We start from the raw sequence: 23,830 nt of genomic DNA on the forward strand, positions 1-23,830 counted from the left end.
ATTTTGGGTCGACTTTATTATTTGTGTTAGAAGATTTTCGAGAGTGTGAGGATTTTAGTTTAGATATTTTGTTTTATTAGTTTCTTTTGTGTTTATTTTATCCTATTTCAAAAAAAAACAAAAAATACAAAACCAAAAAAAATTGAAAAATGTCAAGAATTATTGATGTTTTTTATTTTAGGTTCTAATGCACTTTAGTTTAGTTAGTTTTCACATAACTAGGTAGTTAGTTGCACTCATGGTTAGGGTATTCCTTTTAGTGCTAGGAGTTAGTGATACTTAAGTTTAGCTTGGTGGACAATTTTATATGGGAGGAATAGTTATCAAGTGGAGAAATGCAATTTATAAACAAATAGATAGTAGGAAGAATTAGGATAGATCCATTAATCAAGATTGTGACATGAGCATATGAAAATTATTTTGTGTGGTAGAGTTTTAATATCTATTTATCTAACCCTTTAACAGTGTACTGGTGAGTGTATGATGTATGTGAAGATTTGGTTATCGTTTTAATTTAAAACGTTGCTGCATAATTATATTGACAATTCTTGGAGTTGCAATATCCCCATACCTAACAGGTTTTTTCATACCTTATTTATTTATACATATTCATTTGAAATATTGAAAAGTACAAATTATAACTTGACTGAAATAAATTAGAGATTCAAAAGTCTCAGTAATTACAAAAGAAACACAAAACAAAACTTTTGAAACACAAATAACAATAAATAAATATAAACAATTTTGTTTATATGAAATTTCACCCACATGAGATGGGATGTTAGCACTAGGAAGTGATTTCAGGAGATAGTGTGGGTATGCATGACTTGTGAATTTCAATGTATGTGGTGACTACCTAGTAACCTTATAGATTTTACTCCCGTAAGTTTGTCACATTCTTAGCGATGAGGGGTAGTTGAGTAACAAGGTTCTCTCCACAAAATTTTGACTCGGAGTAGCGTGGATGAGAGATGTTGAACTGGTGGATATCTTTGTCATTTCATTTACCTAGGCAAGGTGATTGATATTATGTGCTAGATTAGATTCCTCGAGTGACATTGTTGAGTTGACATGTTTGAAAGATCAATTTAGTGATGAATTTCTAGCCTTCTTGTCATTCTGGCTATAAGTCACAAGATTCATAATTGCAATAACAATAAATTAAGCTTGGGAGAGTATATCTATTTATTCTTCTTTTAAAAAAAGAAAAAATTAAGAAGATTGAAGGGTTTAAGAAAGAAAAAACAAAAGAAGATAACCATCACCTGTGAGGTCCTGGTAGGCTGTAGGGATTTCCTTGACAGATGCACTACATCCAATGCCTTGCATCTCTTTGGGGTGGGACCTTTTGGGAAGGAGAATAAGTATATATACTCTTTTGATTAAAAGTTATGAAGTAAACATTTTTTAAAAACAAGAAAAAATAGGAAATTGAGAGTTAGGGATCATTGACTAGTTGTTCTAGTAGAATATTGAGGGTTAGCAGTTAAACCATAGGAGTCCTATTTGGTATTGTAGTATTAGATTGCTTTGTATGGGTTCTTTGATATAGGCATGGACCTTATCAATGATGCTATTTTAGAAACAATATTTCTAGTAGGATAGTAGTGTGGCATTTTATTGCCTAGAGAGATTATTGTTGTTTAATGGCTCTAGAACACTTCCTAGTTGGTATGCCCCATGCATTGGATACAGCTATGTTATGCACTCTAGTGGGGAGAGTGAGTAAAGGGGAATGCTAGTTTGCAGAAGTTTTTACTTGCATGATTTGTCTTGTTTAATTTATAATCAAACATGTCAGTATTTTTATATTCTTTTTTATTATTTACCGGTCTTCTATGTGCTATTTTACAAATGTTGTAGCTATGCTCGTGATGATGATTTGCATTTAAGTGGGGAAGAGTATATTTTTCTTTGAAGATGCGTAGCGGTCCTCATGGTAGCTGTGTTCTTGATGTTCATGGTACAGTTGTTGTAGCTATGCTTGTGAGGACCCTTCGCAATTAAGTGGGGGAGAAATCACAACACTTAGAAACATATCAATAATAACCAAAAAATTTACCAAAATTATATACATCTAAGATACTATTACCATCTTTTTACATAAATTTAATGTCGGTGCAGTGTTCGTTGTTGTTGTCTTAGGAGGACAGTCTTTGCAGTCTAGCAAGAAAAGAAGGATAGTACGATGACCTTAATGATATAGTTAGATTCAATGATACAATCTTAGGAGTATTGGGGATGGTCTTGGTCCTCTCAATCATTCTATCTGTGCCACCAATCATTGATATTGAAGAAAAGACAATTGGGTAGGTTGACAATTACGCTTTCGACTTCGGCACTTGACAAGTGTAATAAGATGTAAGGTAATTGGGGTAGATAAGAGCAATAATAGTTTGAATTTTTCATGTTATGCTTGTTAGAATCTTAAATTCAATGGGAAATTGTAGAATATAGGGAGATGGATTTGCACGGGATAGTTGCAATCCAGAATATGAGCCTTGCAACATAGATGGAGAAGTAGAGAGTTTTATATTGTTGCCAATGTATGAAATTGAAAAGATTCTTCAAACCAACAGTCTATATAAGCCTAACTTTACCCTTGAAGTCTTGGATTTCTTCTTCCACCATGGGTACATAAGTCTAAACTAGGATGGTCATTTTCATCTTTCTATAGAGTGTGCTGAAGGGGGGGAATGTCCGTGATGCACCAAAATTTTAGTAGGAGTATCCATGGGATACATCTCATAAAAATTAGGAGATGAGCGAGGGATTTTAATGGTTAAAAAGGGAATAGTTGTGGGAGGGTTATTTAGAAGATTGGTGAGATAAAGGGTTGAGGCATATAAAGACTTTAATTTAATTTTATTTTTTAAAAGAAAAAAATGAGGCCATTGGAAACGTGATGAGAGAGGACATCAAGGTTTGGGAGGAATGGGAAGAGACATGAAGGGGAAATCTTCTTGGCCGGAGGGAGAGGAGATGGACCAAGGAGTAAGAAGAAGTCTACCCTCACCATAGACTGCGGGAAGCCCATTGAGGATAGCGCAGAGAGGAGGAGGACATGGCGCCTAGAGTAGCAGCTGGGGTGAAGAAGGCGCAAGGGGAAAGGCATGAAGGCGCCATCAATAGGCGAAATGACTAGACTGGAGACAAAGAGGAATTGTTTCCCAAACTCCAAAATGTGATTCAACGACAGAGAAATCAGAAAAGTCGGAGCAAGTGATTGAAGGCAAGCGTGAATTGTCTATTGAATTGTACAAAACCTCTTGCAAAAAGAGAGAGAGAGAGAGAGAGAGAGAGAGAGAGAGAGAGAGAGGGAATCTTCTCAAGACGACATTTCTAAAGGAGAGAAAGAGATGAAGGTGCCATCATTTTCCATTCCATTGGTATGATTGAAGGGGAAATGAGGTCCGCAGGACAGCATCAAGAAGCCAATTCCACTCAGTTGATCCTCCAAGCTCATGTCAATTATGGTTCTTCTCCTCCATCGCCATGATTTCTCCCTTATGATCAATTTAGAGTTTCAATATACTTGATCAAACTGAGATTCTAGGCCATGATTTCTCCCTTATGATTCTAGGCTTGAAGAAGAATTTATTGGCTTCAAATCCCTCTACTTTACACGAGTTTGGTGGACAGATTGTCATATATCGAATTAGTCTCCTCCCCTTTCATTTGTCGCCATGTTTGATGAGAAGAAGCCATAGGCATTAAGCTTTTAATTAAAGCTTAAGCTTTAAGCTCTTATAAAGACCATTTCTATTGCAATAAAACAATTGGCAAGTTGGAAATCTCGACAGAGGGGAAGTAGAAAGCTTGGGTTTGAGATGACTGGGTGGACTACATTCCTTAGTTGTGGATTGCGAGATATGCACCTCGAAAGATGCAATTACGACTTGCGTGTTTCGAAGTAAGAACTTGTTTAGTTTAACAAAACTAAGTAGTGTGATGTTATAAAAATTATAATATTTATTAATTAAAAAATATGTCTTATATCAACAAAAATTATGATATCTCATAGGAAAGCTAAGAGTACAACCTTTGATGTTTCAGTGAACATGTTTAAAGTTTAGAGAAAGAAAACAGCTCAATGTTATTTCATGATAATTAAGGGTATACGCATTACGCTGATTTATGTCATATTATGAGTATGAGAGAGATGTAATAATATTCTCAATTTTTTTTAAAGTTGGTAATTTGTTATGATTTGTTACACAGTAATTTATAGGGAATAATTATAATAATAAAAGTTCATCAACAATACTAAAATTTACAATTTGCTAAACAATGGGATGAGAAAAAGCTTCAATATCTATGTTGAAACCCTACATTTTATTTATATAAATATTGCCTAGGTGCTCGAGAAAATAAAAAGTGGAGGGCCACTAGTAAATGGAGTTAGAATACGACGATAAAATAGTATCGTAGATACTTCACAAGTTAGATGAAGCTATTGAAATTAGTGATACTTATCATCTATCTAGGGCAAAAACTCTTAGGAGTTGGCTTGGCAACCTAGTTAAAAGTGGCTTGGTCTTTGGCCAGTCAAGTAGTAGTATTAGTGGAGGAGAAATAGTGGAGGTGGTGGTGGTGATAGGAGGGTGATAGTGGTGGAGGCGAAGGTGGAGGAGGTGGTGATGCTAGTGTGAAAGTGATGGTGGTAATGCAAGAGGACCAACATTGGTATTTGATATATACTTACAAGAAAAAGAGGACCAAGTGGACAATGTGGACTTTGATGGTGATCATGAAAGCTAAGAGTAGCAAAAATATTTTATATTTGGATTAAGTTGACTTTGTTGTTCTAGTGTAAATGTTAGCTCATGCGGTTTTAACCATTTGAAGTGGGCTTCACCTAGAAAGTTTGGGTAATATTCTTGTAGCAAAAAAGAAAGCAATTTCTGTAGGGTCTCCAACATACTACACTTTTTTTATTTCTTTTTCAATCTATATAGGTTAGATGTGAGAGTTTACTACCATGCCACATGTGGAGCTAAAATCTAGTCATAATTCCATTTCAATCAATTTGGAAAATTGGATGTTAAGTGATACATAAATTCTCATTTTGCATTGGTGTGAGCATGTGTGTGTATCTATACATGCATGTGGGTGTATGTGCTAATAGGATAGTCAACCAAGTAGATTTATTTCCATGGGGATATGTGTGTATAGGTTTATGTGGGTGGAGAAGATCACACACACACACACACACATGCACATGGAACATCCTAATCCTTGAACGAGGATTCCTCGCACTATCGTGGTACTACAAGAGCACACCCCCACCCCCAACCACCACCACAAAGGACAACTCGCCATGTTAGAAACAATGTGAAGGGGTCCCATTCTAATCCCAGAATGAGGCATCGGTGAAAATGATGAGAATAAATTTATTTGGTTAGTTGTAGTGAACACATGACGACAACTAAAAGAATAGCACAAAATGAACCATAGATGATAATCAAATAGTATCCCATTCTTTAATACAATATTGCATGGTTTAAAAAACATGAAGCTACCAATTAGATTATATCTCTTTTAGGTACATTGCCACACTTTGGTGGACTTTGTATCTATGGCTTCCCAAAATATCATTGCTATGCTTTGAGATTTGAGTCAGATAACTACAGTCCTATTCTACTTTATAGAAGTTAGAATCTCCATACTTTGATCTCTGGCTAAAGGCCATCTTATATTGAAAGTTATAACTCTATTGACTCACTTTTGGAAAAGTATCCTAGTTTTGGTCGAGATAAAACTTGTCAAATGTTTAAAGGGGCATCCAATGGATATAATATATCTACCTTGCTACTTTAGACTTTACATAATTTGGAGTAAATATCTTATGAATTTATCAAGGATGTTATAAGTTTTGTTGCACATATATAGAGTAGTAATGTTTAAGGTTTTTCAAAACCTTGTTTTTATTAATCTTGGTAGGAATTCTTTATGGAAAAGTAATGGAGATTAAATTTTGGCTTTTTAGAATTACTAAAGTACTCAATGTGAGAAAATAGGATTGTAATTAGATTATAATGTTTCGTTTGGATCCAAATTTTGAGGTTTAAAAGAAAAGATTATGTTCATTTTAAATTTTGTCTCACGTGTAGAAAAATTCTCATGTGTGTCGTGCATGAGCATAAATGAGCATGTTTTTTCTCTTTTGGACCTATATTTTTGCAACGATATGTGTAATCACTAAGCTCTCTAAAGCACTAGAAATTAGCTTACAACAAGCCCAAGGCAAGTCCCCCCTCCTCCACCTAGGGCAAAAAACCTCACCTCTTGCCTATATAAACAACCTATGGTGAGCTCATGGACACAATTTCCCTTGGAACACACATTTCTCTACTCAAGAGAGGCTAGCAGGAGCATCTCTATCTTAGCTTCTCCACTCATTTTAGTTATCACACAAGAACTCTCCTAAGTTTTGTGAAGTTGTCCCCCTCTTTTCCATAATCGTAGGGAAGCTTTGTCAAAATCAACCCAACATATTTCCTCTTTTCATAATCACATGAAATCTTTGTGAAAATTCACCTAATTTTTTCCATAATTTCATGGAATCTGAGCCAAATTTAATGTAGAGTAATAGCTCCTAAAATATGTCCCCAATGGAAAGGCGGCTATTATAGAGAAGGTACTTATAGAGAATTTGAGGAGGATAGTCAAACAATAGACCTAGAAGACATCATCAAGGGATGCAAACTCTATCATACCTAGTTGTGATAATTAGGGTTGAGTCATTATAGATGTTCTATTCCAATTGAAGGGATTGCTTTAGTGGAGGTGTTTAATTTATTAGCAAGCAAGGATCATACTCATTGCTTTTGTGTGGCTAGTTACAATTATGCTTGTGAATTAATAAGAAGAGAGTGTGAATATATGATTATTGGATTTGTTGGACCAAACAAGGTCATTAGCAGTTGGACCCCCAAGGTCCAACAAAAATGTCAACAAGAATAAGATAACCTGGAAGGACATTGCTTGGTATCCAAGGCTAAGAGCTAGGTGGTGAAAAAGGGCATGCATGTTATTGTTTTATCACCTTAAGTAGAGGAGCTTTGAGTAAGTACATCCCTTGGTGGCCTATGATAGGAATGTAGAACTTTGTGATCGTTATTTCTTGGATAAGAATGGCAGACCTCAAATCTAGAAAGGGGAAGACAATATTAAATTACTTTTTCAATGCAAAGTGTAACCCCTTATGAGAATCTATGAAAAATACACCTATCCTTTGAGTGGACTATGGTGGGATGGTGCAATCACTTATTGTAGATGCATCTAACCACACAAGCTCATGGGGGTTCACCTATAAGAAACCTTGCATATCACCTATGCTCAAGGGTATTAGAAAACCCCCTTTACTTACATGTTATAAGGTAATAAAATGACTTGTTTTGGAAAAAACTTACATTTATGTTTAAATTGTAATAAGATAGTCCCTTCTATAGATGTAATATTCTAAATGTATCCAAATTTTATCAAAGAAAATAACCATTTTCTTGATTGCATGCGGTACACTTACACTTTTCTAGGCGTATCCCTCAATCACACAAGTTAATCAACAAAATAATTTAGCTTGTGATCTACTGACAAATAAAGGATGCATATATGCACAACCTTCTACATAGAGGGGTGTGAGAAAAAAGTGTAAATATAGAGACTGGTCAATTAAAAGGTGCTACTAGTATTACCTCACATATGTATACAAGGAGCCACTTTATAGGTACTTAAGGATATTTCTAAATAGGCCTTGTGAATGCACGTGATATAGAGGGTTTATATATAGTAAACCCCTTGAGGATCCATCTAAATATGCTTATAAGATCACAAAGGCAAAACATGAAATCTCTAACTTTCTCATGGTGGTGACATGCCAATAGCCTTCTAAACAAGCCTTTTTATAAATGATTAAATTTGATGTATTGATTATGGTGCACAGGGGCCATCGATGTGTACCATTGCAAAGGGAATCAGCTCATGTTTGGACTCAATCTACCTCATTGTCTTTGCCACAATGGCTAGCATGGACTTTAGTTCAAGGTTGTGTCAATTGTCTCAAAATAGGTTTTATGTATAGAGTAGAAAATGCCCACGACTTTTAAAAATTAAGTGATAGTCTCAATGATTTTATCTTGATGGCTCAAAAGATGTATACATCACGGATTCGTTCTAGCAACAGCACAAGTAGGCAATTGTATAATATTAATCAAATGCTTGAGCTCAAGTACAAATAATATTGTTATGATTTTTCAAGTTCACATTGATTATTTATGTTTTGTTTTAATTTGCAGATCGAGCTTGATAAGCACACGTGTCTAGTTCTTTGAGCCCTTTTCTTTTGGCCTAGTATGTGGTTGGATCACACCACTAGCCTATGCCTTTACTTTGAGGTGCTCCCTTTTTATACATATTAAAAGGTAGAGACTTTGAATATTTGAAAGCCAATTAGGTGTTTGGAAGGAAAATAGCTCATCGAGAGAAAGTGGGCCGAGTGAAGAGGCTGTGAGCCAAATGGACCAAATTTCAAGGTCTACTTGGTTGAGTGAAGGGAAACGACACTAGGAAAGGGTTAAGGTCTACTTGGTTGAGTAAAGGGAAATAACACTAGAAAGGGTCAAGGACCTACAGGGCCAATCTAATGTCTAGGGCCTCAATAATTGAGATGGAGAGGCGAGAGGCCTATCAACCAATGAAACAAGGCATAATGGCCATGTTTGTAAGGAAGGTGGAGCCTTTGTTGTCGTAAACATAGCCTCATTTCTTTGTTATATTTTTGCATCTTCTCTCTTTCTGTTCCCCATGCTTCAATCTCAACCAAGTCAATTTCTATGTCCTAAAGACTAGAAAATACATTAAACACAAAGAGACAAGCCTTGCCTTCAAAACATAGAAGCTCCAGAGAGTTATAGGGCTATGACAACCCCTTGCCTCCACAAACACCTACTTTAAATTCATGAGCGGGCTTCATGTCTTTCCCACCACAATATATAAAATAGAGACCAAATTTTTAAATTTTTAAATAGTTTTTGTTGTCTAAGGTTTATTCTCCCAAGGTTATAATAACTCCCTAATCTTCTTCAAATCAAATCTTGTAACTAAAAATCTTTGAATCTCTCCTACTCCATCCATCCTACCGTATCTCACACTTGTTTTGAAGCCACTCATAATCTATTTCAAAAACATGTGCTTATTCCATTTTTTAAGTCGTGGATATACGGTAAATAGAATCTATGCCATCCCAAGTGGTTCTATCATGTCCTAACAGTGGAACCAAAATATTGGAGCTTTAACAAGCTTGACTATCAGACTTGATAGAATGCTTGTTGTTTCAAGTGCTTCATTTGATTTGGTAATGGGTACCTTTCACATAGCCAATACATCTCTTGCACTCATCAATCTATCTCTTCTTCTCCCAAATCACATGAAAGTAAGAATGAATAAATCGATGAGGGTGTAGTGAACTCATTGCCTTAACCTTCTCCTCAACACCGCAAAGTCAAAGTTGGATGGTGGCTCCACAATCCATGTAGTGGTACTCGATCTGCCTCCTTAACTCCATAAGTCCCTATAACCCAATCCGCAGGCACTAGATCTACCTCTTCTACTCGATATCCATAAGTATTTTATTCTTTCTTAATGCGCTAACTTATATTATTAAATACTTATTTACATTATTTTGTGGAAACTCACTCCATATCATTCCCAAAGGCTTTTATGAGAAATGAAGTTGGGTAGACTCCTGGGGAGATCAATCATAAATATATGTATGTATCACGTGGGTTCAACATAAGGGTTTTTTAAAATACCATTTTTACACATTTTTTACATACAAAAGGGTCCCATATAAAGGGGTTACTTATATATTAGATAGAAAAGGGTTATGTTTTATAAAGGAAAATTTTACAAATAAGGATATTTATACATAGGCCTTCAAGGCACATGATATAGAAGATATACATATAGTGAATTGCCCAGGGGTAGACTTCTTATGAGGAAGCTCAAGGATTTTCTAAATTAAGGGGTAGAAGATGATGAACTAATTGAAAACAATTTGTCAAAGTGAATCCAAGGGTTTAGAGTGAGAATGTTATGGATATTGAAATCGAGTATTGAGTTCAATAGAACATCATTTCATGAATCCAAGACAAGTTTTTTAATCTAAAAAGCATCAGGATATCACAACAACTAACCTTGAAAAATAAGAAATTCCTTCTCAAAAAATTTAAGCCACCATATCTCTATGATAAAGGTATCCAATTAGCTGAGGTAGATATAGAAGTCTTGGTTGATAGCATAAATGATTGTTTCTCTTGTTGGGACTTAGCTATGATAACACATTTAGAACTCACTCATAAAGCCAAATTATGGTGAAAATAATAGTGCAGTCATAATGTGGTAACAGAAGTATCAAAGACTTGAGACAAGATAAAAGCTATCATAAGATGAATCTACATTCCAACCTCTTTTGAAATCTTGAAGATCAATGGGTTTTTTGGCCTTCAATAGCTTGACATAACCCTAGAGGAAATTTATTTGAAGCTCATTACCATCTAAAAGCATGATCTACAAATGTCTACCACCCAACAAACTGCAAGGTTTTACCAAGGATTGATTTCTTCTCTTGATAATGCTTAGAATATGCCTTGATATGAGCTGAGACCTTGGTAAGGGATATTAACAAAAATAGTGGGGATTCTTACATTTAAAGAGGATAGAAAATTTCCTATGGTGTAAGTCCTAATCCATAGGATGGTCATGCTTACATGGCCACAAAAAGCTCAAGAAAATTGTTGATGCTACATTTGTAATGAAGTGAGTCACTTCAAGTAAGAATTCCCAAATAGGAGGTGTTACAACTACAATGAACTCAACCACTTCAGATTTGAATATCTTAGCTATGCAAGAAGTGCTAGTTTAGAAGGATCTAGTGATACTCATGGAAGGGAAAATCTAGCTAGTAGACATGGTATAGGCTATGTAGCTAGATCACAATCTTATGACATCATAAAAAAGATAGAGACTAACTAGACATAAAAAGAAGAAGTAGAACACAAATTTGAATTGTTAGGTTGCTTAAGCATACATTCTAAACCTTAGGAATATGATACATATTAGTGCAACTATAGTACCCAACCAATATGTAACTGGATTGTGACCTTTGTAAAAAAGTTATAAGTATGTTGACTCATTCTTGGAAAAATGTCCTAGTTATAAATCTATTGACTCACTTTTGGAAAACTATCCTAGTTCTTATCGATGTGACAACTTGCCAATTTTTTCAAGAAAGATCCAATGGATATAATATACATACCTTGCTACTTTAGACATTATGTAACTTGGAGTATTTTTCTTAACTAAATTTATCAAGAATGTTGTAACTTTATACATGAACATGCTTATAGAGTAGAAGTGTTTAAGGATTATGAAAACCTTATTTTTATTAATATTGATAGAAATACCTAATGGAAAAGTAGGTGGAGATTAAATTTGGGATTTTATGATATTTTGGAGTACTTAAGATAGGATTGTAGAGCTTGTTGCCAAGATTCTAATGTTTCAATTGGATCCAAATTTCAACGCTTGAATAAAAAATCATGGTCATTTGAAGCTTTGTCTTGTTTATAGAAAAATTCTTGCATATACTCGTGTGTAAGAACAAATGAGCATGTCTTTGCTTTTTTAGACCTATATTTTTGCAAAATGTATGTAGTCCTTGAGCTCTCTAAAAGCACTAAAGCATAGCTTACAATAAACCCGGGGAGATTAGTCATAAATATATGTATGTATCATGTGAGTTCAACATAAGGGATTTTTAAAACACCATTTTTACACATTTTTCACATAAAGAAGGGTCCCATATAAAGGGATTACTTATAGATTGAACAGAAAAGGGTTACATTTTATTAAGGGAAAATTCATAGATAAGGATTTAAATAGGCCCTAAACACACATGATATAGAGGGTATACATATAGTGAATTACCCAGGACAACAAGCCCTCCTCCCTCCCCAAACTTGCCCCTTGCCTATATAAACAACCTATGGTGGGATGAGGAACACTGTAGTTTCTCTTGGAACAAACACCACTTTGCTCAAAAGAGGCTAGAGGAAGCATCTTGCCTTAGTTTGTCTCCCCTTTTTAGTTATTGCACATGAGTTCTACCAAGTTCTTTTGAGTTTTTTTCAACTTTTCCATAATCACATGGAAGCATTGTCAAAATCAACCCAACTTTTTTTTCTCTTTTTTATAATTGCACGAAAGCTTTATGAAAATCCACCCATCTTTTCTCTTTTCCATAGTTTAATGAAAGCTTTGGCAAATTTACTCTAGAGTAAGGGCTCCTAAAAGATGTCACGAGGGAAAGGAGGCTATTGGAGAATATACTTGTAGAGAGTTGAGGAGGATAGTCCAACAATAGAGCTAGAAGACATCATCGAGGGATTAAAACCCTATCATACTTAGTTGTGATAATCAAGGTTGAATCATTTATTCCATAGATATTTTATTCTAGCTGAAATGATTACTTTAGTGGATGTTGTTTATTGATTAGGAATGATAATATTTATCAATTTTTTGTGACTATTTATGATTACGCCTATGAATTAATAAGAAGAGTAAGTGAATATACAATTATTTGATTTGTTGGATGAAGGCCATCAATAGTTGCACCCCCAAGGTCCAATGGGAATGTTAGAGAGAATAAGGTAAACCTAGAAGGACATTGCTTGGCCTTAGTATCCAAGGCCAAGAGCTAATTGGTGAAAAGGGTCAAGCATGTTGTTTCTCTATCACCTTAGATAGAGGAGCTTTGAGTAAGTAAATCCCTTAGTGGCCTATGATAGGAATCTAGAACTTTGTGATCCCTATTTCTTGGATAGGGATGCAAGACATGGAATCTAGAAAGGGGAAGAGAGTATTAAATTATTTTTTCAATGCAAATTACAACACCTTATGAGAATCCCAGCACACACCTATCCTTTGACTGGACTATGGGGGGATGATCAATCACTTTTTATGAGTATATCTAGCCTCACAAGCTTGTGGGGCTTCATGAACTAGAAACCTTGCATATCACCTATGTTGAGAGGTCTTAGACAACCCCCTTTACTCACATATTATGGGGTAATAAAATGACATTTTCTTGAAGAAAATTGTATTTCTTTTTAAATTCCAATAAGATGGTATGTTCTATAAATGTAATCTTCTAAATTTATCAAAATCTTATCAAAGAAAAGAACCTTTTTTTGACTACACATGGTATAGTTATACATTTTTAGGTGTATACATTGAGTACAAAAGTTAATCAATGAAGATATTTTGTTTCTGACCTACTGATACATACATGATGCATGTATGCACAATCTTCTACATAATAGGGTGTAAGAAAAAAGTTACATATGGAGACTAGTCAATTAAAAGGGGGTACCAAAGTTACCTCACATTTGTATACAAGGGGCCACTTTAGAGGTGCTTAAACACACATGTTAGGGGTAGGTTTTGAAGAGGTACTTTTCCCTTGTTGGCATGGCATGGGGTATAACATCTACCCTACAAGCGTGCCCTGAAATTTTTGTATGTTTTATGGGACAATGAAGATATTTTGTTTTTGACCTATGGATACATACATGATGCATGTATGCACAATCTTCTACATAATAGGGTGTAAGAAAAAAGTTACATATGAAGACTAGTCATTTAAAAGGGGGTACCAAAATTACCTCACATCTGTATACAAGGGGTAACTTTAGAGGTGCTTAAACACACATGTTAGGGGTAGCTTTTGAAGAGGTACTTTTCCCTTGTGGGAATGGCATGGGGTATGACATCTACCCTACAAGCGTGCCTTGAAATTTTTGTATGTTTTATGGGACATTTTATGTGCTTACCATGCTCTTTGAATTTGCAAATGGTTCTTTTCCACATATATGAAAGAGGATGATAATGTAATTGATGTGTTCATTGGTCATGGGAAGCTAAGTGCCATCAATGTGCAAAAGAAAATAGATGGGCTTGTTTTACTTAGAATAATGACTCTGTTATCTTCAACATATCTAATATATTGCACTCCTTAGCATGGGCCATGTATGCATTTGCAATATTATTATTTTTACAACTAGGAAATTCCAAGTTAAAGCATGTGCAATAATGCATGATTTAATGAAATTTTAGGTACAGTGCTAATCAGCACACATGTTTTAACTTTTGAGTTAACATGTGATTTATTCTTGTGGCCACAAGAATGGTTATTAATAAATAAAAATGGTGTCAAACTTTGGAGTATATTCTTGGTCTTTAATATGTTGTGTGAGCACTAGGCATATTTAATTTGCACATCTTATTTGGTCCATACAAGGGTCCATCTAAAGATGCTTGTAAGATCACAAAAGGCAAAGCATGAAACCTCTAACATTCTCATGGTGGCATGCTCATAGTCTTGTAAACAAGCCTTTTATGAATTATTAAGTTTGATATGTTGATTATGATGCATAGGTGGCATCAAGATGTACCATTGCAAAGGGAAGTAGCTCATGTTTGGACTCAATTTGGGTCATTGTTTTTCCTTCAATGGTTAGCTTGAACTCTAGTACAAGGTTGTGCAAACACTTTTAGAATAGGCTTTTGAGTATAGAGTAGACAAAGCCCATTACTTTTAAAAAGTAAGCCTCCATCTCAATGATTTTATCTTGATGACTCAAAAGATGTATCCATTACACATTTGTTCTAGCAACAGCACAAGTAGATAGTTGTATAATACTAATTAAATACTTGAACTAATGTATAGATACTATTGTTATAGTTTCTCAAAATTACAATGCTTATTTATGTTTTCTCTTCTTAATTTGAATTAACTTGCAATATTGTCACACCATTCTATGAGAAGTTTGTAGAAAATTGAACCTTAATTGCTTAGATACTTAGAAATAGATATGATCGATGAACTTTTTTCTTAGGTTGAGATGGACAATATAATATACCCAATTGTTGGATCACTAAAACTATTTTTAAGTTTCATAGAGATGATGATGTTGAGAATCTTGTTGAGCATGTCTCTAAAAATTTCTCACTATCATACTCGTATAATTTGTATAAACATGATCTGTGGCATGATACATATGGAGAGCAGTATTATAATATTTCCAAAAAGGAAAATGTATGATTGAATGGGGTGATGGGGTGGCAAATTGGAATTCCCTTAAAATAATGCTACACTTTGTAATTGAATCTTGTAGGTGATTGCTATAATTCTATGATTGCACCCATAGTTGTCCATCCACAAAACTTAGGGATGCAAAGGCAGCTGCTTGTGTAGCAGTTAATTGGTAAGACCATGCAACCCTATTCTTCGTATTGGCCCCAGGTCCAGAGCATTGATATTCTCCATAGAAGGCCGTCCTATATCATGAAAAAACTAATTAAGATTAGTTTTTTGAACTAGTAGCACAAGCACAAATGGCATAAAGAGGGCATAAATATAGTTCCAACCCAATATTATGACTAGTGTGATAAATATTCAAGCACTTGCATGAAATATCAATAACAAACTACGGCTTTGCACTTGGATGGTGATCATGAAAGCTAAGAGTAGGAAAAATATTTCATATTGGGATTGGCCTTGACCACAAATGTTAGCTTTTGCAATTTTGACCTTTTGAAGTGGGCAACACCTAGAAAGGTTCAATAATATTCTTGTAGCACAAAATAAAGCAATTTCCGTAGGGTTTCTTACATACCACACTTTTGTGATTTCTTTTTCATCTATGTAGGTGAAGGGTGATAGTTGACTTTCAAGCCACATGTGGAGGTCACAAAATTTTAATAATCGACATTCTAGATTCTCTAACACTTGGTGATAGAATTAGGTGATTTTATGTGTGTACGAATATGCATGTGTATGTGTCTCTGCATACATATGAATGCATGTGCTAATAGGATAGTTAATCAAAAGATTCGTTTATTTGGGGGTATGTGCGCAAGGTTTATGTGGGTAGGGAAGATTTTTTACACACACACACATGCACATACATGTGTGTGTGTGTGTTTGTGTGTGTCTACATAAAGATGTGTATGTGTGTGTGTGCACATGTGCATGCATGCATATGCCTACATGTGTGCATGCGTATATGTGCACAATGGGACTCACTTTTGATTGCTCGAATCTCCAAAATCATTCCATCCAGCAGGCACGATGATGTTGTCGATGTAAGAGTAGAGAAACACCACTCGAGAATAAGGCCCCCATGCCCTTCCAAGGTAGATCATGCCGGACCCTGTAATCTTGCAATTCACAAATGAGAAGCCAGTGTTTTCTCCTGGCTTTTGTCGATTTTGTGCTGTCACGGATCCTGAACTGGTAGCAATGGAATGCAACTCACAACCCTATAAATTTTAAAGTAACACATGTTAAATTTGAGGATATTGTAGAATCCATGTGTCATATTTTACCCATGAATGCACCATTTATTCAAAGTTATTCAAGGTTAATCCATCGGAATGTCATGGATTTTTATGCTAATTACCCATGATGGTAGTCTTATGAATTGGGACGTTGTAAAGAGTATTCTAATCGATTGATGTTTGAATGGAGGTATTCTTAAAGGCGTGATTGGTTTTGATCTAATAGGTCATGCTTATTAGAACTAGAGATTACCTCATAGTAAGATAGACCATCTCCGAATATGAAGTCAATGGATCCTTGAATGAAGCAACCTTGGAAATAGTGTCTGCCAGCATGGTCGTACAAAGTGTCTTGTGCTCCGTAGAAGCCACAATTGTAGAACGACGCCTTGTCTCCCGATATACGCAAGGCAACTGCTTGTTCGCCTACCGCCCCTGGAGCGGGAGCAGGAGCAGAGTTCTGCGGCGCAACTCAAAAATCACGATGCATGTGTTAGCGAGCAAGCATGCTGCCGCAAGCATGATTATCCATAGGATATCTTCCATGCAACATATTCTTGTTAAGATGCATCAATACAGTTAATGTTTCTTTACACTATAAGTAATCCGGTTCCCTTATAGCGCCATAATTCCATGCACGGTGTCTTACCCTGAAAGAAATATCATGTGCAATAAAATTGTCGGCGTTGATGGCCACGCTAGCACTGTTGAATGTGCTCCCGCTGCTCGAGGCAGTGTCACCCCAAGTAATAGTCGTGACGTCTCTGCCGGCACCAATGAACGTGATATATGGTTTCGTACTTGGAATGACCACCTTCTCCCTGCAAGATCATCAGGAATAGAAACCCCACCGGGGACGGAGATCATCAGCTAATGGATTCATGACCCGGCAATGTAGTAGTGCTAGTTTCATTTGAACAGCTTGTGAAACAGTGATGAGATGAAGAAAGAATACGGTAGTGAGGGCTAATCGGACAACCGGATTAAAACCCGAAGAATGCTTGTGATAAGAAGCAGCCCTAGCTTATACTAAATCGATAGCCTCGCACTTAAAACAGTAGAGCACTATGACAGAAAGAGTGCCAAGGTGCAGGTTATCCGAATAATGATGGCGGAGCACAAATTACTTATAGTTGGGCTAATATAGAGTTTCCAAGCTTAGTAGCCCCCATATGCGTGTGGCTCAACGTCCCTGGGGATAATGAAAATCTAATATTTTTATCATGGCGAGCTGGGTGATGGCCCATACGAATCCAGGCTGCTGGTGAAAATACGAAGCGACAACCTAATGGTAATGAATAATATTGCCAGAAGGATTAAGGGGAGCGTTAAGAGTTGGGGCTCTCACGTGTAGGTGCCCGCTGCGATGCGGATGGTGACACGCTGGCTGTTGTGATTGGGCACTGCGTCCACGGCAGCCTGGACGGTGCGGTACTGGCCGCTGTTGCCCACAGTCAGAACTCCTCCTGATCCTGCCGACGACGACGTGGCATCCTGAATCTTATCGACCGACGTAGTAGAAGAAGAAGTGGTAGTAGTGCTGGCGCTACGGTGCTTGAAGGCCACGTAGCCAACCCAGGCGGCGAACTCGGCTTGGCGCTCGCCAAATGTCAAGTTTTGATTGGCGGGCGGGTGGGCTGCATGTAAGCTGCGCCTGCTGCCACTTATACCGCGGACCAGTGGAGAACAGTACGCGCCGAGCGCCAAAATGATGAGTACGGAGACCGTCATAGTGTGCACGAGATTACCCATAATATTAGAATTTAGAAATATGAGTGAGAAACTCGAGAGAGTGTGCGTAGTGCGTAGTACGTACAACAATATGAGAGAGAGAGAGAGTGTGTGTGTGGGTGCGTGTGCGTCTGTGACACTGTGTAGTGGCCTTAATCTCAGTACTTGCAGATGCGGCAGTTGTCATATCCATGACCTTTTATAGTACACACGACACACTTCTGACTTGAGCAAACATCAGCCCGTATAACTTGACCAGAGCTGAGAGGAGTAAGATCTCGCACAGTTCCATTTCAAACTTGGGCTCTCGAGGCTACCTACACCATCCTACTAGATAGCCAGCCTCTTGAATCCACTCAACTCATGACGTCATAACAAATTATGGATAGCTTCGAGAGACTTGGAGTCGTAGGTTTGAATCTCCAATGCCAGGAAATGCCACCGGGGGGGACAGCTCATGCTCCCAATCAGTCATGCAACGAGTTGTGGGAGAGCCCACAATCAACTTGATCCCTTGAGTTTCTCGCGTCACCTACCACTTATGAGATAAGATTTCTCGCGCAACAAGGGCCTCAAGTAAATCGATAGAAAAAGGTGCTCAAACCTTTGAGTTCTCTTAGGGCTTGTTCGCATCTAGGACGAGCGGGGGTAGCGAGACCCCATTCCCCCCACTATTCCTCAATCGTGCCCATCAAGAGCAGAGGTAGTGGGGTTTTCTTCATACCCCTCAATTGGCCCTAGTACATACACCATTGACAAGGAGTAGCACCATCTCACCGCAAAGAGGGTTAATGTAGGTGATTCATCCATGGAGGGTCTGTTAGGTTCAATATCCAATCAACTGTCACAACGACTATTTAACACCATATTGATAGGGTTGAAGCACTCACTATTTTGATAGCTTTTCTCCATCGTGCACTAGTTGTTCGTTTTTGGTGCTAGGTAAGGATGGGCTTATCCTAGGGCTTCTTGTGTTCCACGTGTTTGGGACCTTCTAGTATCAGTCATGAGACAAGGCTCCTCTCGGATGATGTAGTAGCGGTGATATACAGAATTTGCAGTTGATCAAAAGTTACTCTCATAGACTAGGGTCATGTGTACACAGATGGTTTGTGGATGGCTTCAAATTTTAGCATGTTTGAGCTCTCTTGGTTAGCATAATACCAATGCGAATGTGGTATCAAATGTTGCTATAAATCATGGCAGGCATATACTAGAAATAGTATCCATTGTGGTGCCTATTTGTAGGGACTTGTCTATTTGAGCTATCATAATTATTATTACATAAATAATAATAACGGATCAATTATGTAAAGAACAATAATCTTGTTTGTCCATTTACGTATTGTAAATGATGGATCAATTTTCATGTGTAAGGTGGAGCTCGATGGATTCTCAAGAGAGCATTCCCATGGAGGAGTTTCATCAATTCGTGTTTCAAATGAGCGAATATGCAATTTGCAATAATGTAATATGCAATATGCATCAATTCGTTGCCTCCTCTGTATCTAGTATGTTAAATGTAATCAAAAGTCTTAAAATGGAATGATGGTTTCAACTATAGATGAATTTGGAACTCTTTTTTTTTTAAAATTAAGTCTACCTATATATCTCTCTTCAATTATCTCATAAAGTTTCGTCAAATCTTTTGATAGGTGAATGGACGACAAAAGTCTTTTGATAATGTGTGTCATCGATTTTGTAGTTGTTGTCATGGCAATGTTTCAACTATTGTTAAGTGATTTGGATGACGTGGATGATGATAGTATGCAATTGCATACTTTGATGGAGTGCATGGCTCGAGGTTATGTTGCACATCGAGCTAGGTTAGGTCAGCAAAAGTACAATCGATAGTCATGCTGGGCCTATCCAAGACTTCAAACTTTTATAGAGCAAGGGCTTCTGGGGAGTTATTCAAACTAAATGTTTAAAAACAGGTTATGAGTTAGCAGGAGTACATTTAAATATCTCGTCGCAAAGTTAGCACTACAAATGTGATGCAGGAACACGAACTATAGAAGAGCAATATTTGTGGCTCAAATTTGGGACTAATAGTTGATTTTTACTGAGTCTCAACTTCATTTACACAGTTGGATGTTGTGGACTTTTGCAATGCACTGGCTACATCTAGATTGCATGGTATGTATATAAAGTGCCCAATATCACAACAAATACAAAAATATACATATGTATTTCAAGCCCTTTGAGGTATACTATATGTTGTTGGTGCAGTAGATGGTAGTCATATGCCCATCATTGCCCCAAGAGAAAACCACGAAGATTATTTTAATAGGAAAGGCTTCCACTCAATTATTCTACAAATAAGAGTGGTAGCCAATTGTGTTGTTTGGGACTATGATGTTGACTGGGTGGGTTCTATGTATGATTGGAATGTTTTTGAACGTTCAGACCTCGGGTAAGTTACTCATAAATATATGTGTGCATCACGTGGGTTTAAAATAAGGTATTTTTAAAATACCATTTTTATACATTTTTTATATACATAAGGGTTTAATATAAAGAAGTTATTTACAGATTGAATAGAAAAGGGTGTTTTATTCAAGAGAAATTCACAGATAAGGATATTTATAAATAGGCCTTGAATGCACGTGATGTAGATGATATACATATAGTAACTTTTCTGAGGTTCAAACCTAGGAAAACGATGCACAAACAGAGCTCTAGGACAATACTGTCTACTAGGCAATTGTGCTTATCTTGCACACATTTGGATGCTTCCTCCTTTCAAGGGTAGTAAGGATGGGCTATCTCTGAAACGTAATTTTTTGGAATTACATACAATCAAGTACTCGTATGCCAGTTGAAAGGGCATTTGGCATCCTTAAAGCATGATTTCCTATATTGTTGAAGGGATGTGTCATGCTTTTACAAAATGTCCCAAAGATGGTGGCAGCATGCCTTGTTCTACATAATATATGCATTGTGCATGAAGATAGTTTTGATGATGCATGGATATGTGAAGCAACAGCGGAACTTGAGACAGAAAGTAATGTACCTCGTCAAGACATGGACAAGCAAAATAGTTTGAGGAATGGATTAGTAGAGATTGCTACGCTAACTAACACAGGTACCACACAAGCAATACAAAGAGCTCAAGCAGCAAAGCCAACATAGGAGGCAAGGCATCCGCCGGGGGGGGGGGGGGGGGGCATGTTGAAGAGACAACATTGCTCAAGCCATGTTTTTTAGAGAGGGAGAACGCAAATGTGAGAACAGTCTTTGGTAATTCTAACTCTGCAGAGGAGATTGACGACAACGAAGACAATGGTAAGTAAACATCTATAGTATCTGCAGTGTAGGTGGAAAGAGGGGTGGTGTGCTAAAAATTTTTCCCTCTTTCCACCTTTCCACAGAGAGCTCAGTAGAGCCATGCCTCAACAACATGGTGAAGGGGTTCAACTCCCCTACTCTCTTTTTCATTACTAATTTTATTAGTCAGTTTTTAAAAAAAGTTTTATAATGCTTCTAGTTTTACTAGTCACTTTTTAAAAAGTTTTATTAGTCATTTTAAAGTGTTTAATCAAGTATTCTAATAATTATTATTATGAGAATGATGATCAACCTCCGGTTCGTCCTTTCATTCACATGTGATTCGGGAAGTGTCTGGCGTGTAGGTGTTGGCCAGTTTGTAAATGATTGCGGACGAAAGATGGACGGACACTTGTTGACAACAAAAAACGTCCGCTACGCAGCGTGTAAGTAGGTCGGACCGCCACCCAAGTCAACTTTTCCTGTGCCCACCAAACAACTGGGTGCAGAGATTGGGCAAGCAATGGCAATGTGTAAACAGCCTTAGTGGGCCAACTCTATATTGGGAGCTTCCAAGAGGTTTCTACAAGTCAATGGAGACATTTTTGTTTGTATTGGAAGTTCTAAGGAGCGAGACCGCCATATTCAAAATGGTATTATTTTAATGCATAGTCGCACTCATCCATGACGATCGTTGGTTGGACTTCCGGCCTTGGCTCCAATTGTATGTAATGGATGGGCACGCGTTAATTTGTTAATTCCGATCGCCTACGGACATCAGTCAAACGGCTTTTCATACTGGAGAGCGTTTCTCGCGCGCGTGTGTGAGAGAGGAGCGAGAGAGACAAGTTACAACGTCGATAGTCAGTCAACGTTTATTATAATGTGCTGCTGTGGATAAGGATCATGGCGCCTTGGTCGCTTTGAACCGAGCTAGCCTAAAACTTGAAAGGTCAGCAGCTAATTGCACTTTCATTAGCAGTGACGCGCTCTTTCCTTGAAAATGGAGAGGAAGAGGCCAAAAAGCACTAAAAAGCGCCCCCTTCGGAGGCAACCTCAGTTAAGACGTTCTCTCGATGATGTGGTTCATCCTGAATTACAACTTGTGTGTACAGAATTCAACCTGAATTGCGACTTGCGAGTGTCATCTTGTGGGCGAAATTCCAATCCTGCATGAGAGCCGTAGTGAAGGAATGCCGTGTGACATCTTTGAGTACGGTTGTACACGCGAGTGATGCTGGTGCAGGAATTAGTGTGAGGTGAGAGAGGTTTGAATGTTTTCGTGCTCTTGTAACGATGTTGTGAAACGCATCTTTAGGGTTCAGATACTGCAGCCCCGCGAATGTCTAAGGCTGGTTACACACCAACACGCGGCCGCCCAAGTGTGCCAGCACCGACCAATAGGAAGGACCGAAATCCAAAAATGGGCGCCCCCTCTTACACACTGGGGGCGCTCGACATCTCCATCAAAAGGGGGTCTTCAATGCTCGCCCCGCCCTCTTTCGGCGTTTGGTAGCCAGAGCGAGTGGGCTCCAGGCATCCCTCTTTGCCCATTGCCAGGTTTCGTCCTCATCAAGTATCCCTCTGCCTATTGTTGCTAGGGAGCCATTGTGAAGAAGCAGATTCTCCATAGGTATAAACGTCGTGCAAGGGTCACCATACCTATGTGTTCATCTCTCTATGTTCTTATGGATTCATCCCTCTCTTCACATGAATCTATACCGGCCTGAAGGTGGGAAGTCATCTTTGATGATTATGCTTCCATCCATGTCTCTCTCTCTTCCAAACACCAGTTGTATGTTAATGCATGGCCAATTTGTTGTAGGTGATTTGCATGCTTCACAAGTGGTCTTATCAGAGGTGATTTGTAGGCTTCAACAATGGTCTTATCACAAGTGATTTGCAGGCTTCACAGGTGGTCTTATCACATGTATGCTCACACACACACACACACTCTCTCTCTCTCTCTCTCTCTCTCTCTCTCTCTCTCTCTCTCTCTCATGTAGAAAATAGAATAAGAGAAGATACACAATAGAAATGCATTGCTGCTATTAAAATTGCTCCCTTCATTCTACTGATAGAGGCTCTTTCTATAGTGAGCTTTGGAATTAAAATTGCCCACATGTTCGACAGAAATGTCGTGAGGCAACAAGCAAGGTTGTATCTTGCTTTAGGTGGCTAAAATCACCATCATGCACATCTTTTTTCTACAGCTATCTTCGGTAGCCATGGGTGTATTGTTGATGGGCCGCAACCAAAGGTGAAAGCAGGTTCTTCATCTGCTTCAAGTGTATCCATACAGGAGGGGGCTGCTTTTGTTGCAGCAGCAGGTTGAATGTCTGCATTGTGTTTATGAAGAAGTTGAAAGTTGTGTGCATACATGTTTGGTTTGTAAGCATGCATGCATGCGGGCATTTGCAAATTGAAT

General features: G+C 37.6%; 1 protein-coding gene across 1 annotated transcript; it reads right to left on the bottom strand.

Annotated features, from left to right (window-relative positions):
- Positions 1 to 14,976: 14,976 nt before the first annotated feature.
- Positions 14,977 to 18,433, bottom strand: LOC148023411 (putative pectinesterase 53). The gene is made up of 5 exons (XM_087695222.1): positions 17,750 to 18,433; positions 17,051 to 17,222; positions 16,655 to 16,861; positions 16,148 to 16,383; positions 14,977 to 15,399 (listed from the first exon to the last, which is right to left on the bottom strand). Exons 1-5 carry the CDS (start codon positions 18,151 to 18,153, stop codon positions 15,252 to 15,254), a joined length of 1,167 nt encoding a protein of 388 aa, XP_087551348.1. The 5' UTR covers positions 18,154 to 18,433; the 3' UTR covers positions 14,977 to 15,251.
- Between the last annotated feature and the right edge of the window lie 5,397 nt (positions 18,434 to 23,830).

Source organism: Lygodium microphyllum, chromosome 16 (genome assembly GCF_053477565.2).
Source record: "Lygodium microphyllum isolate KBCC chromosome 16, Lygodium_microphyllum_v1.1.10, whole genome shotgun sequence".
In the NCBI taxonomy this organism is placed as follows: Eukaryota; Viridiplantae; Streptophyta; class Polypodiopsida; order Schizaeales; family Lygodiaceae; genus Lygodium; species Lygodium microphyllum.

Bases quoted from the DNA above. Each gene is read 5' to 3' on its own strand.
- LOC148023411 (XM_087695222.1), bottom strand. From the start codon at position 18,153: ATGGGTAATCTCGTGCACACTATGACGGTCTCCGTACTCATCATTTTG. The intron at 16,862-17,050 runs GTAAGACACCGT...GTTGCGCCGCAG, and splicing joins CACATGATATTTCTTTCAGG to AACTCTGCTCCTGCTCCCGC. The intron at 15,400-16,147 runs GTGAGTCCCATT...TTCATGATATAG, and splicing joins GGAGATTCGAGCAATCAAAA to GACGGCCTTCTATGGAGAAT.